General features: G+C 33.4%; 2 protein-coding genes across 2 annotated transcripts; both read right to left on the reverse strand.

Moving 5' to 3' along the window:
• Positions 1-1,416: 1,416 nt before the first annotated feature.
• Positions 1,417-4,131, reverse strand: LOC137814174 (DNA damage-repair/toleration protein DRT100-like). Its single transcript, XM_068616766.1, has one exon. The coding sequence runs from the start codon at positions 2,918-2,920 to the stop codon at positions 1,745-1,747; it is 1,176 nt and encodes a 391-aa protein (XP_068472867.1). The 5' UTR covers positions 2,921-4,131; the 3' UTR covers positions 1,417-1,744.
• Positions 4,132-8,574: 4,443 nt separating this feature from the next.
• Positions 8,575-10,541, reverse strand: LOC137816027 (uncharacterized). Its single transcript, XM_068619129.1, has 4 exons — positions 9,845-10,541; positions 9,628-9,734; positions 8,642-8,908; positions 8,575-8,592 (listed from the first exon to the last, which is right to left on the reverse strand). The coding sequence occupies exons 1-4, from the start codon at positions 10,539-10,541 to the stop codon at positions 8,575-8,577; spliced, it is 1,089 nt and encodes a 362-aa protein (XP_068475230.1).
• Positions 10,542-13,693: the final 3,152 nt, after the last annotated feature.

Here is a 13,693-nt window from a genome sequence, read left to right on the forward strand (position 1 = left end):
ATATTTAATGTTTTTTAATTAGGCACAGTAACATATAACATCTAAAGTAAATATAATAATATATTTTCGCAACTTCTTTTTTAAATTAATATAGAATAAATAATTTATATGCTACTATATTATAATGATGAATCGAGCATATATGAAAGAAATAATAAACTATATTATTAATAGAGAAGAGAATATTAAAAAAACAACCGAAACTGGACAATACAAACAGATAAGAAAAACTGTAAAATGAGAAAAACGTTTTCTTTACCCATATTACAATAATGAATTGAGCATCCATAAAAGGACAAAACTGTATTATTAACACAGAAGATAATATATACAAAACCAACCTAAAAAGAATTATATAAACAGAGAAAACAAAAACTGCTTAACAAAACAGAAAAGAAAAATTGAATATACTATATAGTTTTTAAACTGTCTAATACGTTATAATTTTTAGACATGGCTCAAATGTAACTTCAACCTGTCAATTTTTCTAATAGAGTACGTTTGACTAAAATTAAAAAATAGGAAATTACTAGAATAAAGCCAAACTAAAAAAAATTATTGGTTAAAACAAAACAAAAACGAAAAAACTATGAAAAAAAAATATTTATACTAAACCTGTGTAGAAAAAAAATGTTGCTTCATAAAAATGAGAAAATCCCAAAAGCCAACTAATCGAAAGGTAAAAAATGGTTCTAATGTATGTTTCCAAAGGTCGAAACTGCTATAGTATTAGTGTGTTTCGATTTTGGTCCAATAGAATATTTTATATGCAAAATCAAACAAAAAAAAGGACGAAAGATTAATTGTGTAGCAGGTCAAACTTGCCTTCACTTTTTCATCAACCTTTCATTTGTTAAAAACTTATTTTTATTTAAAATTTATTTTGATTTAGTAACGTAAAACATTTTTTTTAATTTAAAAACATATTTTTATGTAAGTATCCACTCAAAATGCCACACCATGTTTTGTGTTATTTTGCATATGCATAAAGATACGTATTCTTCTTTTATTTTTCCATAAAACTAAAAAGAAAAATAAATGTTATACTCGTTTTCCATGTCAACTTTTAGTTTTTGATTAAAAATATCACATTAATTTTAATTTCATTCCTGTTTTTAAAAGATCTGTAAAAAAAATATATGAAAAATTGAAAACAACTTTTCTTTATTTATTTTTCTTGTAAAGTATTTGACTGCACAAAACAAATTAAAAACAATGTGATAGCTTTAATTAAAAAGTAAAACCAGGAAATAAAATATAACTAAATAAAACCTTACTTTTATTTATCTATTTTTTCTATCAAACAACTTAAACAATTATCTAATTTTTTTCTCTTACATTTTCCTTATGAAAGGATAATGTTTAAATAATAGAACTATGGAAATAAGTGAAGCTTAATAACAAAAAAAAGTGAGATGACAAAACGATAAACTTATTTTATTTGTAAAAAATATATTACATTAATAATGAGTCATATTACATGGAACATTGTAACCTATAAAGATAAAGCTATGACCTCTCTGGTTTCGCTACACTCTTGCGTGTATTCAGAGTCTTCTTATTCATATGACAAAAATAAGATGAATAGAAGGTAGTAATAAATAATTCTCCGTTTCTTTCTTTTTTTTAATACTAATTTTGTTTTTAAAGAGGAAACTGGGATATGAATTGAATGAAGTATAATGTAATATAATATAATATATAATAACTTTTATGAAACAGAACCATGCTAGTTTCACACACTTTAGCGGCGGTTGCACTGCTGAGGTGGCCTGATTTTCCGCCTCCCGGCGTTGAAGGGGCACGCCGTCTGAACCGGTGGAACCATGCAGTTATACTGCAAACATAGGGTGCTGCTCACCGGAATATCTGCCGTCGGGCTTATCGCAATTCCGGTAAGAAAATTGTGCTGCAGATACAGTATCTGAATGCCCGCCGCCAATAACCGTTCCACGAAGCTGCCCGGAACCTGCCCTGTGAACCAGTTGTTGTTCAGGTACAGGTTCTGAACGCTCGCTAGCATGGGCGACACCTCACCGGATAACCTATTGTAGCTGAGATCAACGGTCTGAATCGTCACCTCGTTGACCGGGTGGACCGGGCCGGAGAATTGGTTTCTTTCGAGTTGTAGATTGGTGAGGGGGAATGAGAATATTTGGGCTGGAATTGGGCCTGTGAACTGGTTCAAGCTAAGGTCCAAGTAGTTAAGCCGGTTGAGGCGGGTTAAGAGGCGGTCCATGGGTCCAGTGAGTTTGTTCCATGATAAAGAGAGGTGGTGTAGGGAGGGAGGGAGAGAGTACGGTGCGAGGGAACCGGAGAGAGTGTTGTGCTTCAGTTCGAGCCGGGTTAGGGAATAAGCCGAGGCGAACGAGGGAACTGAACCGGAGAGGCGGTTGTGGCAGAGGATAAGGTTGGTTAGCTGCGGTAAGGTTCCGATGGACGCAGGAATTGTTCCGGTGAGCTGATTGTAACTCAGATCGATGGTTTTAATATTGCGAAGCTGACCTAAACCCGCCGGAATCTCGCCGGAGATGAAATTCCGGCTGACGCCGAGGAACCGGAGGTTTTTTAATTGGGAGAGAGAGTTGGGGAGAGGGCCGTATATTCTTCCGGGAACGACGGTGAGGTCGGCGAGAGCAGATAGCTTGGAGATCGATTGGTCTAGTTTTCCAGTCAGACCGGGCGAACCGGCCCTGGGGTCGCCGAGGTTAAGCGCGACGACTTTATCGTTGGCGCAGTATACGCCGGCGAAGTTGCAGGGGTCGGCGGTGAAGTCCCAGGACGCAAAGAAATTTGAACCGGGAACATCGTGAAGCGATTTCCGAATGGATTGCAGAGCGAGGAAATCGTTGGGGTCTAATATTCCTCTGACCGATTGAAGAAAGCACATGAAAAGCAGGGAGTAGGAAGCGACGTCCATTGGAGGTTAGAGAGAAAAAGAGTGTGGCGAAGGGTTTTTATAGCAATGGGAGGGTTGCTTTTTTGTTTTGGAGTGCGAGGGGTTTCCCGTGAAAAATGGTTTGAAGGTTTTAATGGCGGAAACTGGCGATAGCTGGCTTACTTAGGCTTGGAGGAGAAGCAATTCCTTGCTGAATCTGTGTTACTTTTTGTTTCTTCAATGCCTTTGCCTTTGCCTTTTCATCATTTCTACTTCTCTCTCTCTCCCACTCACACACTTTTGCTTTCTCTCTCTATCCGCTTCAGCTAAAATACAAATCGCTACCATCTATGTATGGCTGGCAAACTAGAATACATTATACACGCTAATTTTCTCACTCTTTCTTGCTTCGGAGCAGCTTCGGCTCAAACCTACAGCTTCGTATTAAACGGTTGTCCGAGCCTACCTGGGCTCCAATCCAATCCATGTGTACGTTTTAGGTGGGAAACACTGCTGACAACGTTGTTGGTTAGCTAGTTAAACGCCTGATGCGTTAATTCTTTTTTTTTTCTATGCATGTGCATGTGACACGTCAGATATTATTATTATTTATTTATTTGTAAATGTAAACGTTACTCGTTTGTTTTTTTTGAAGGGAGGATTGTTGGGTCACGGTCTAAGACTGACAGCTAAGAAGTTCATGTTAAAGTAAGAAGTAGACTGATCTGGGTTGAATTGAGATTCAGTTTCAGTTGATGATGAAGACCATGGTTTATGGCAGTCGAGCTCATACTCACATGCTTCTTGTGACATGCAAGGGTTATCTGTCAACTTTGTCTGCATTGCAAAAATCTTATTACACAAATAAATGTCTCCACCTTGTTTTGGTTCCACTCATTTACTTCAAAGGATGTGGTCATCATTGATCAAGCCATGAAGGGTGACCATTACATACGTTACAATCTCATTGTTTAAATATAATATTAAATGTGATGTTATGTTATAAATGTATGGACTTGTTTTAAATACAAGCCAAATTACTTTTTCCGTTTTAATGTTACAAACATTTCCCCTTCTTTTATTACTGCACCTTCCATGTATATATATAACCGCCGCAAGTATATAAGAAGAGGGTGTAACATGAAACACAATGTTGTATGTTTGACTTGATTGGCAATTATTTTGTACGAACCGTATTGGAATATAAAAGTTGGAAGGGACCAATGAATTTAATTATTTTCTTGTTACGTAGTAGAAAAGAAAGAACCAACATTCTCCAACTAGCAGATTCATAGTGAATTGCGTTGAGTTGAAGATAGTATCCATGGACCAAAGCTTCTTTCACAATTCCCATATTCTTCTTTTTAACCAATTTGTGTCAAGTATCGTGGCTCAACATAACTCCTCTCTTTCTTGGAGAGGAAGATTTTGAGTAAACATAACAGAATCAGATTTTCATCATGAAACTTTATTCCTTCCCCTGAATTCTTCATTTCTTTATTATTGGTTTCTTCATACAACTAATTTTTTTTAGCTCCCTTGGTCAAATGCCACTGATGAAAAGATTTATTTATTTATTTATTTTTTATTTATTTTTTTTTTTACAAATAACACTTTGACACTATCAGAGATGTGGTTGTCCCTAACTTAAAGATTCCTTTTCATCCATAAAATTGGTCTTAATAATGGTCAATTGTGTAAGTAGCCAGACTCTATGCACAATCAATACTTGCTGCACCACAGTCATTAGACTAATCCTCTTATAAATATTAAAATTATATATTTAATTTTTAAATATATCAAACAAATTTAAGTACTTTCCATAAAAACAATAGGAATATATTATTAACAAATTTAGAATTACTCTGGGTGGTTACCTAAAAAAAAAACTGAATCATTTGCAACTTTTTTCCATAAGAGGAATGGAGGAATCGTGGAATCGGAATCGGATTTTTTTTTCCTAAAATATTTCATACAAGAGGGTCTCATGACGTTAGTGTATTAATATTCAAGATAATGCATTCACATAGAGTTTGTCTTTCTAAATTCATCAATTTTTTTTATTTAAGATAAAGATTATATCTTAAACACGGCTTGCAATGTAAATTACTTTACTTTAAAAATATATCGGTTGAGAGTTTTCATCAAGTTTTGTTATGAAGCTTTTTTTAGTAATTAATCTCATTTTGTTGAGGTATTCCAGTAGGATTTTTTTTTTAAATATTCTAGTTTTTTTAGAAAACTATCTGTATTTATTATTTTCAAATTCTCTATCAAAGTCACTTTTAATGGATGCAAGCACTTGAACTTTTATAAATATTTTAGAAGCATCAAGGGACTCAATCATATATTTTCATCTTTAACATGTTTTTTTTTTTAAATTGAATAAATATCAAGGTTTTTTTTTTATGTTAAATCCATTTCCACCCTTTTTATATATATAAAAAGCAAACATATGATCTATTATGATCATTCAATTCTTCTCTATTAGTTTCATAAAGATTATTTTTCTTTTTATAGTAAGAAAAAGGAGCCATTAGATTTTTTTAAACTATGCATTACTCTTTTGCATGCATTACTCTTTGTTAAATGAAGTGATCAACAAAGAGTAACTTATATTTCAATCCTTTGATATTTTAACATTTTCAGCAGTGAATTGATTATGTTTACCAACCTTATTTGTATCCATAATCTTCTTGATGATTGCCTCTGAGGGCAATAATCTCTCCTTTTAAGTGGCTAAAGTTCTAACTATCTAAATGTTTCTTCTAAAATGTTTTATGATAGCAACACCAATATGTACACAAGTATTAATACCTGTGTTTTATTTTTTTACTTAAATATGAATTTTGTCCTAATTAACATATTTTACTTTGGTCTGTATTGTTTTTTTTTTCATTTTTAGTTTCTAATTTTTTTTTGTCCTTGTTATTTTGTTTTAATCATGTAAAATAAATACTTACTTGTACGTACCCATTTGTGGAGATTTACCTGTTTACTGGTAGCTCTTGTCCACCAGAGTCATAATGAATTTGACGATCATAAATAATTATGAAGCTACAGAACAATGATAATACAATTGGGAGTTGTTTTGCGTATTCGTCAAAATACTTGCTCTTTACGTAAATGTATCAAAATATTCATTTGGAGTAAATAGGCTTAATCGCAATCATCCATGTCTCATACTCCTTTCAATTTTACACTTTCCATTTTGCCATAGCTTTCATTTTTGCAAAAAAACATGCAGTGTTCAACCTCCTATGTATGGGGTGATTTTCAAGGTCTTTAACTTTCTAAAAGCAATCAAATCTCACCTTATAATAATACTTTTGTCAGATTAACTTCAGTTTTAAGCTTGTTAGCTTCTCATTAACTTGGAATGAAAGAAGACTCTGAACTAAATTTGAATTCTTCCTATTCAATTTCCCTCTTAAAAATAAGTGACATGTTATTTAATTAATTTTTTTATCAACAAAAAATAAATTAAATAAAACGGGACACTTCATAGATGTTCTAACCCTTATACAGTAACCACATAACCTCCCCTCCTAACTTAAAAGTCAATACAACATTAGAAATTAAGTGCAACTTACCAAGAATATCATGAAATGTAAGGATTCTAGCTACACTTCCTCATCCATAACATCATAGATTATTAATCCTTTGCAAAGAAATACACCACATAACAAGATTTGAATTTAACAAATTGTTTCTGCACTATTTTACAAGGAGCACTATGTTAGTAGCAATTCTCCCTATGCTCTTTTGTTAACATCCAACACTTTGCTTAGCACACATATACATTCTTCCAACTAGTCTCTTAAAGCTACTGTTGCACTATAATTTCACTTGTAAACCACCAAACAAAAAACTTGGCTCTGCACCATAAGCTTGACAACGGAGGCCCCTAGATCTGATAAACAAGCCACCTTTGAACATGTTAGTTTCAGAACAAATAATGTTTGATTGATCAACTGAGATAATTTATTAAAGCTGGAAAGCTATGTATTTATACACAGAATGAACAAAGATTGTTCTAAAAAACAGGAAAGAAATTTGGTAATAAATCATTAGTTAAAACAGAACTAATTAATTTCCTAATAATCTGGAGACTTATTCAATAACAAAAATGCTAACTTGCAGGATGTTAAACACATGATCCTAACACTCCTCCTTGTTTAAATGCTGCAAACTCCCAGTTTAGCTGTGAAATCTTCGAACTTGCTGACTGGCAGAGGCTTGGTAAAGACATATGCAATTTGATTATCAGATTTGCAATAACAAAGAATTATGTCACCATTTTTCTGGACTTCTCGAACAAAGAAAAGCTTGATGTTGAAATGCTTTGTCTTTCCATGAAAGACTGGATTATTTGAGATTGCAATTGCAACTTGATTATCAACATGTATTTCAGTGCTTTGCTTTTGTTCCAGATTTAGATCAAAGAGAATTTTTCTTAACCATAAAGCCTGATTAACAGCAGCTGTTGCAACAATAAATTTTGCTTCAACAGTGGATTGAGCAACAATTTCTTGCTTCTTTGAGCTCCAATAGAACATGCCTGATCCAAGGGAGAAACAGTAACCAAATGTGCTCTTCATATCATCAATTGATCCACCCTAGTCACTATCAGAGAACCCAATCAGCTTCATTTCTTTTTTGCTTCAGAAACTTCACACCGAAATTCCAAGTTCCTTTGACATATCTGATAACTCTTTTTGCAACTTTCATATGTGTTTCGTTTGGACAATGCATGAACCTTGAAAGAATACTCACAACATTTAGGATGTCAGGTCTGGTTGTTGTTAAGTACATCAGACAACCTATCAAACTTCTAAACTCAGATTCATTAACCTTGTCAGAACCATCATCTTTGATTAGCTTCTTCTTTTGATTCATGGGAGTGTTCACAACTTTGCAATTTTCCATCAGAAATTTCTTGAGTATCTCCTTTGCATATTTTATTTGATTTAAGAAAACTTCATCTTGATTCTGTTTGATCTCAATGCCAAGAAAATATGACATCAAACCAAGATCCGTCATTTCGAAGACCTTTTTCATTTCCAGTTTGAACCGGTTGATTTCTTCAACATTGCTTCCTGTAACTGACATGTCATCCACATAAAGAGAAATGACCAAAATATTTGTACCTTGATGTTTGAGATACAATGTGAGTTCATATTGGCTTTTCTGAAAGCCAAGGTGTACCAGATGATCATCACCCTTGCTGTACCAGGCTCGAGGAGTCTGCTTTAATCCATATAAAGCCTTTTTCATAAAGTAAACTTTATTTTCATTGCCCTCATTCACAAAGCCTTCAGGTTGTTCAACAAAAATTTCTTCTTGCAAATCTCCATTTAAGAATGCAGATTTAACATCCAAATGGTATACTTTCCAGCTCCTTTGAGCAGCAAGAGCAAGCAACAATCTTACAATGTCAAGCCAGGCAACAGGTGCAAATGTCTCTGAATAATCAACACCAAAAACTTGTGCATATCCTTTCACAACAAGTCTTGCTTTGAATTTGTTGATAGAACCATCAAGACTTAGCTTGGTTCTGAAAACCCATCTCACTCCAATTATTTTTCTGTTTGGAGGTCGATCAACCAATTCGTAGGTTTTATTTTTCTCAATCATAAAAAGCTCCTCCTGCATTGCAGCCATCCAGTGTTGACTGTTTTTTGCATCGTGAAATCCTACAGGCTCACAAACAGCTACATTGCACCTTTGATAGATGTCAGACAACAGTCTTGTTCCTCTAACAGATGCATCATCAACTGCAACATCTTGTCCATCATCTTCAGATTCTTCTGTCATGCTCCCAAGGGTTGAACTGTTTGGAGCATTTGGACTTTGATTCACCTTAGTTGAACTTTCCCAATCCCATTGCTCATTTTCAACAAAATAAACATCTATGCTTACAATCACACAACCAGTTTGTGGCTGAAAATTTTTGTAAGCTTTGGATACAGTGCTATATCCAACAAAGATGCATGTTTCTGCTTTTTTATCAAGCTTATCATGCTTGACCTGTGGAATATATGTGAAGCAAAGACAGTCAAATATTTTGAGAAATTTTAAAGAAGGTTTGTAGCCATACCAAGCTTCATATGGTGTCAGATCTTTCAAGGCTTTTGTAGGAATACAACAGTGTTTGTTGCCTCCCCCCAAAACCCTATTGGAAGATTCTTTTTATGGAGCATACACCTTGTCATCTCCATAATGAATTTGTTCTTCCTTTCACTGACACCATTCTGTTAAGGAGTATATGGTGTTGTTAATTGATGTTGAATTCCAACTTCTTCACAAAATTTGTTGAAAGAATCAGAGGTGTATTCCTTGCCATTGTCAGACCTTATAATCTAAATTGAGCATCCACTTTCATTTTCAACTTTGGCTTTGAATTTCCAGAATATATTGGGAACCTCTGACTTTTGTTTCAACATGAAAATCCAGCACATTCTTGTTAGATCACCAATAAAAATAATGTAGTAGAGGTTACCTTTTAATGAAGGTGTTCTCTGAGGACCACACAAATCAGTGTGCACCAGCTGCAACTTTTTCAAGGCTCTCTAAGCTTGTTTAGGGAAAGGTTGCCTGTGTTGCTTCCCAAAATTGCATGCATGACAAGGAGGAATATTATCATCAATGTCTGCGAATCCTTCAACCAGCTTCTTTGATTGCATCTGAAACAATCCTTGATGATGAAAGTGCCCAAGTCTTTTGTGTCAAATCTCAGTGGCACTAGCTCTGGACTTGAAGGCCATTTGTTCTTTCTCCATTGGATTTAAAGCAAAGCTTTTTCCTTTCATTTTGACATTGAACAAGTCTTTGCCACTAGCATCTCTATCAAGTACTGTTTATTCTCAAACAACACTTTATAGCCTTTATCGAGTAACTGGCCAACACTTAAGAGATTTTGATCAATTTTAGGTACAAATAAAACATCTGAAATAAATTTTGTACCTTCATAGCTTGCTATAGCTACTGTACCTTTTCCCTTGACTTCCAAGAGTTCACCATTTCCAATTCTCATTATCTTAACTTCAGTGTTTTTCAATTCTTCGAAAAGCTCCTTGTCATATGTCATTTGATTTGTGCACCCACTCTCAATCAACCAGTTCTCACTCGATTCTCTACTTGAGAAACAAGTGACCATGAACAATTGATCTTCTTCTTGACCAACAACCTGTGCATCTACTTCTTGCACCTGACCTTTGACTTTGCAGATCACAACTTCATGTCCATGTTGATTGCATTTGGAGCATTTGGCATCGGGTCTTCTCCAACACTTGTATGGTGGATGACCTTTCTTCTCACAGTGGCAGCAAGGTGGGTAGGATTTTTTGGAACCTCCTTCCTTTTTGAAGTTTTTCTTCTTTTTGTACCTGCTGTTGTTTTGATGCTTGACAGGTAAAACTCCTTCAATCACCCCTTCTTGCCTCATAGACCTTCTTTGCTCTTGTGCTTGTAAAGCATTCAAGAGCTCTGTAAGAGAGATTTTTGACAGGTCTTTGGTGTTCTCCAGAGTAGTAATGGTGGCTTCAAACTTCTCAGGAACAGTGACCAACAACTTTTCAACAATCCTAGAGTCATTAAACACAAAACCAAGTAATCTCACCTTATTGGCAATGCTGAGAAGTCTGTCAGAGTACTCCTTCATTGACTTAGTGATGGAATCACATCACTTAGACTCCTTCATCTTCTGCAACTAGAAATCCTGAATCAAATTCAGGACTTTCATTCCACGAATCCTCTCATCTCCTGCAAATTCACCCTTGAGGTAATCCCAAATTTCCTTTGTTGTTTTGAGGGACATTATTCGTGTGAAGATCATTTGAGATACATCTGCAAATAGGCAAGCTTTTGCCTTTGATTTTCTGGTTTTTTTCTCCTTCTGTGCTTTGATTTGTGCAACAGTAGGATTTGCTGGAAGTGGAGGGACTTCGTAATCCTCTTCTACTGCTTCCCAAAGATCCAAAGCCTCCAAATAAGTCTCCATACGAACTGCCCACATTTGATAATTGTCTCCATCGAAGACTGGTGGTGCAACAACTGAAAAACTTGATTCTCCTTCCATTTTGACCTCACAGATCCCTTAAGAAGAGTGCTCTTGATACCAATTTTTTAGTTTCAGAACAAATAATGTTTGATTGATCAACTGAGATAATTTATTAAAGCTGGAAAGCTATGTATTTATACACGGAATGAACAAAAATTGTTCTAAAAAACAGGAAAGAAATCTGGTAACAAACCAATAGTTAAAACAGAACTAATTAATTTCCTAATAATTTGGAGACTTATTCAATAACAAAAATGCTAACTTGCAGGATGTTAAACACATGATCCTAACAAAGCACCTTCCTCCCTTGTTTTCAGCCTTCACCCTTCTTATGCAGAAAACTTTTTTCTCTTCATAACCTCCTAGGGACAATCCTCTCCTGTGCAAGTTCAATGTTCACCGACCCTGCAAAAACAACAAAAAACAACATACCTCCTTGTTGGCCTAAGGCTAGTGTTAATAATACCAGTCTCATGCTCAAACAACAGAAAGTAAACACCCCCCAACATTATCGTTTTTTCTAATAGATAAATGACAAGTCTTTGGGTTTATGCACCACTTGGCATAAGTAAAAGTAGCTAATCTTTCTTTACTTGTAAGCCAATATCATGCCTTGAGTTGGACCAACGAAAAGATCTCAGAGTAATCAACTACCATTCTTAAAAATAATAAGATTCTTTTGCTTTCAGATTTCTCCAATGTCATTTGAGAAAAACGTGATTACCAAATGTTCTGAAATAAGATCATTACCAATTAGTAAGAAAACTAAAAATTCTTGAGAAACATGATCTTTATATGAGGCTTGGACACACCTCTTACATGATGTATCTGTGTCAGACATATGTATCGGATACCGACACTTGTATGACACTTGTACGACAGACACGTATCAGTGAATTGTTCAATTCAAAAAATATTTGTTGGATTTCTAACAATTCTAGTATGGTTCTAACACAATTTTATAAATGAGAAATACATTAATTTTCTAAAAACTCAAATTTATGTTGTATAAATTTTTATTATGATTACGAAAATTAAGAATAAATTCTTTTGAACCAGTCATGAAAAACATCTTTCTGCTATAAAAAAATTGAAACATACTTGCGCACATAAATCTTTATTGTCAATTTATATAATATATAGATATGTGTCTATGTGTTTTATATTTTAGAGATTATGCGTATATTCATGTTCGTATCGTTTCAATTTCCGTGTCAATATATGTAAGGATTAAAAACTAAATATCCAAAGAAATTTTTTTATGATGGGATGCATTTATTTTAGTTTTACAACTAAAAGTAAATATAATTTTATAATATTCATAATTATTTTTAAATTGAATTTTAAAAAATAAATTATTAATTTCTTTGTCAATAAAAAATAAAATAAATAAAAGGGAGATACTTCAGTTATCCAATCCATATATAACATGAAGTCCTCAGTCTCTATAGACTAATGATTCTTCCACATATAACAAAGTCCATTAATGAAAACATTTTTCTCTATACAGACCCTAAACCCGTATAAAAGAAATCATTAATCAAAACATGTTAGAAATAAAGTCCTTTTTTTCATGCACCAGTCAAATGTGGTTATGCAAAAACAATATAGAGAAAAAGGATTTGAGAAATATTTTGAATTAATTAATTTGTTACCTCATTTTAACAAAATAACGAGATTTATGAAGGATCAGAAGGCTTGGTCAATTGGTTTTACTCCATTTGGAGAAGCAACTTACACTAGGCAAACTTGTCATCGTGGTATACTTTAATAAATAGAATTAAAAAGGAGAAGAATTCAATATAAAATAATAAATGTCAAAAATTTCAGCTATATTTTAGAATATAAATATAAATTATTTATTTATATTCCTTCATTGTTAAAATTATTATTTCTCTATTTATTTTAATAAATTATCTTTAGCTTTTTAAAAATATTTTTTTAAAGTTTTTCGACATATCAATTAAGATGTGACTGCATCTTAATTATTTCTAAGCGGTTAATTTTTTTATAGAGAGAAAGTTCTCATTTATTCTAATTTTTTTCTATTTATTTAAAAAAAATTCTATTTCTGATTCTACCTATGAATATTTTAATGTTTTATAGAATTAATGTGACGAGAAAATTGTTATATCAATTCATCCAATTTTTTTTAAGAGTTTTAGTTAACTATGTGGAGTTTTCTTAGATGTATGAATGATTCTCTGAAATCTCAATTCTATTCTCCCTTCTTATGTTGTTGGTTGTAATAGAGTTGAACTAAGATTCTTATAGGGTTTTAGATTAATTCTTGTGATTTTGAAGTGGTTGTTGTTATTTGAATGTTTGACTTTTTAGATTGGATTGATATTGCATTAATCTATTATATTTTTTTTTACAGTTTATTCTTACATTATTCTGTCACTCCATACTAAAAGCGCATTTACTCCATACTAAAAGCGCATTTACTATTATACTCTTTAGTAAAAAAAATTAAAATATTATTTTAACTTAATTCCAATTGTGTTTTAGTGTGCTTCTTTCACTCTCCGCACCGCAACCATCCCCTCCCACCTCCTTCTGAGCTTTCTCCTTCTCTCCATCACTCCCTTTCTCAATTCTTCTTCTCTCAAAGTTCTTATCCTTTCTAAACCTCTCCTTCTCCATCATTCATCACTGCTTGTTTCATTCACAGGTTAGTAAGTTTAATTTTACTGGTTTTGTACATATTAGAAAGCATTTGTGCGTTTGTGCTCCTTCACAAAAATAGGCAT

The sequence above is a fragment of the Phaseolus vulgaris genome, chromosome 1 (genome assembly GCF_000499845.2).
Source record: "Phaseolus vulgaris cultivar G19833 chromosome 1, P. vulgaris v2.0, whole genome shotgun sequence".
Lineage (NCBI taxonomy): Eukaryota > Viridiplantae > Streptophyta > Magnoliopsida > Fabales > Fabaceae > Phaseolus > Phaseolus vulgaris.

Excerpts from the sequence above, each read along its gene's own strand:
- LOC137814174 (XM_068616766.1), bottom strand. The coding sequence starts at position 2,920 with ATGGACGTCGCTTCCTACTCCCTGCTTTTCATGTGCTTTCTTCAATCG.
- LOC137816027 (XM_068619129.1), bottom strand. The coding sequence starts at position 10,541 with ATGAAGGAGTACTCTGACAGACTTCTCAGCATTGCCAATAAGGTGAGA. Across the intron at positions 9,735-9,844 it reads AGCTATAGCAAGCTATGAAG|TACTTGATAGAGATGCTAGT; the intron begins GTACAAAATTTA and ends GAGAATAAACAG. Across the intron at positions 8,909-9,627 it reads AAATGGCCTTCAAGTCCAGA|GTCAAGCATGATAAGCTTGA; the intron begins GCTAGTGCCACT and ends TATATTCCACAG.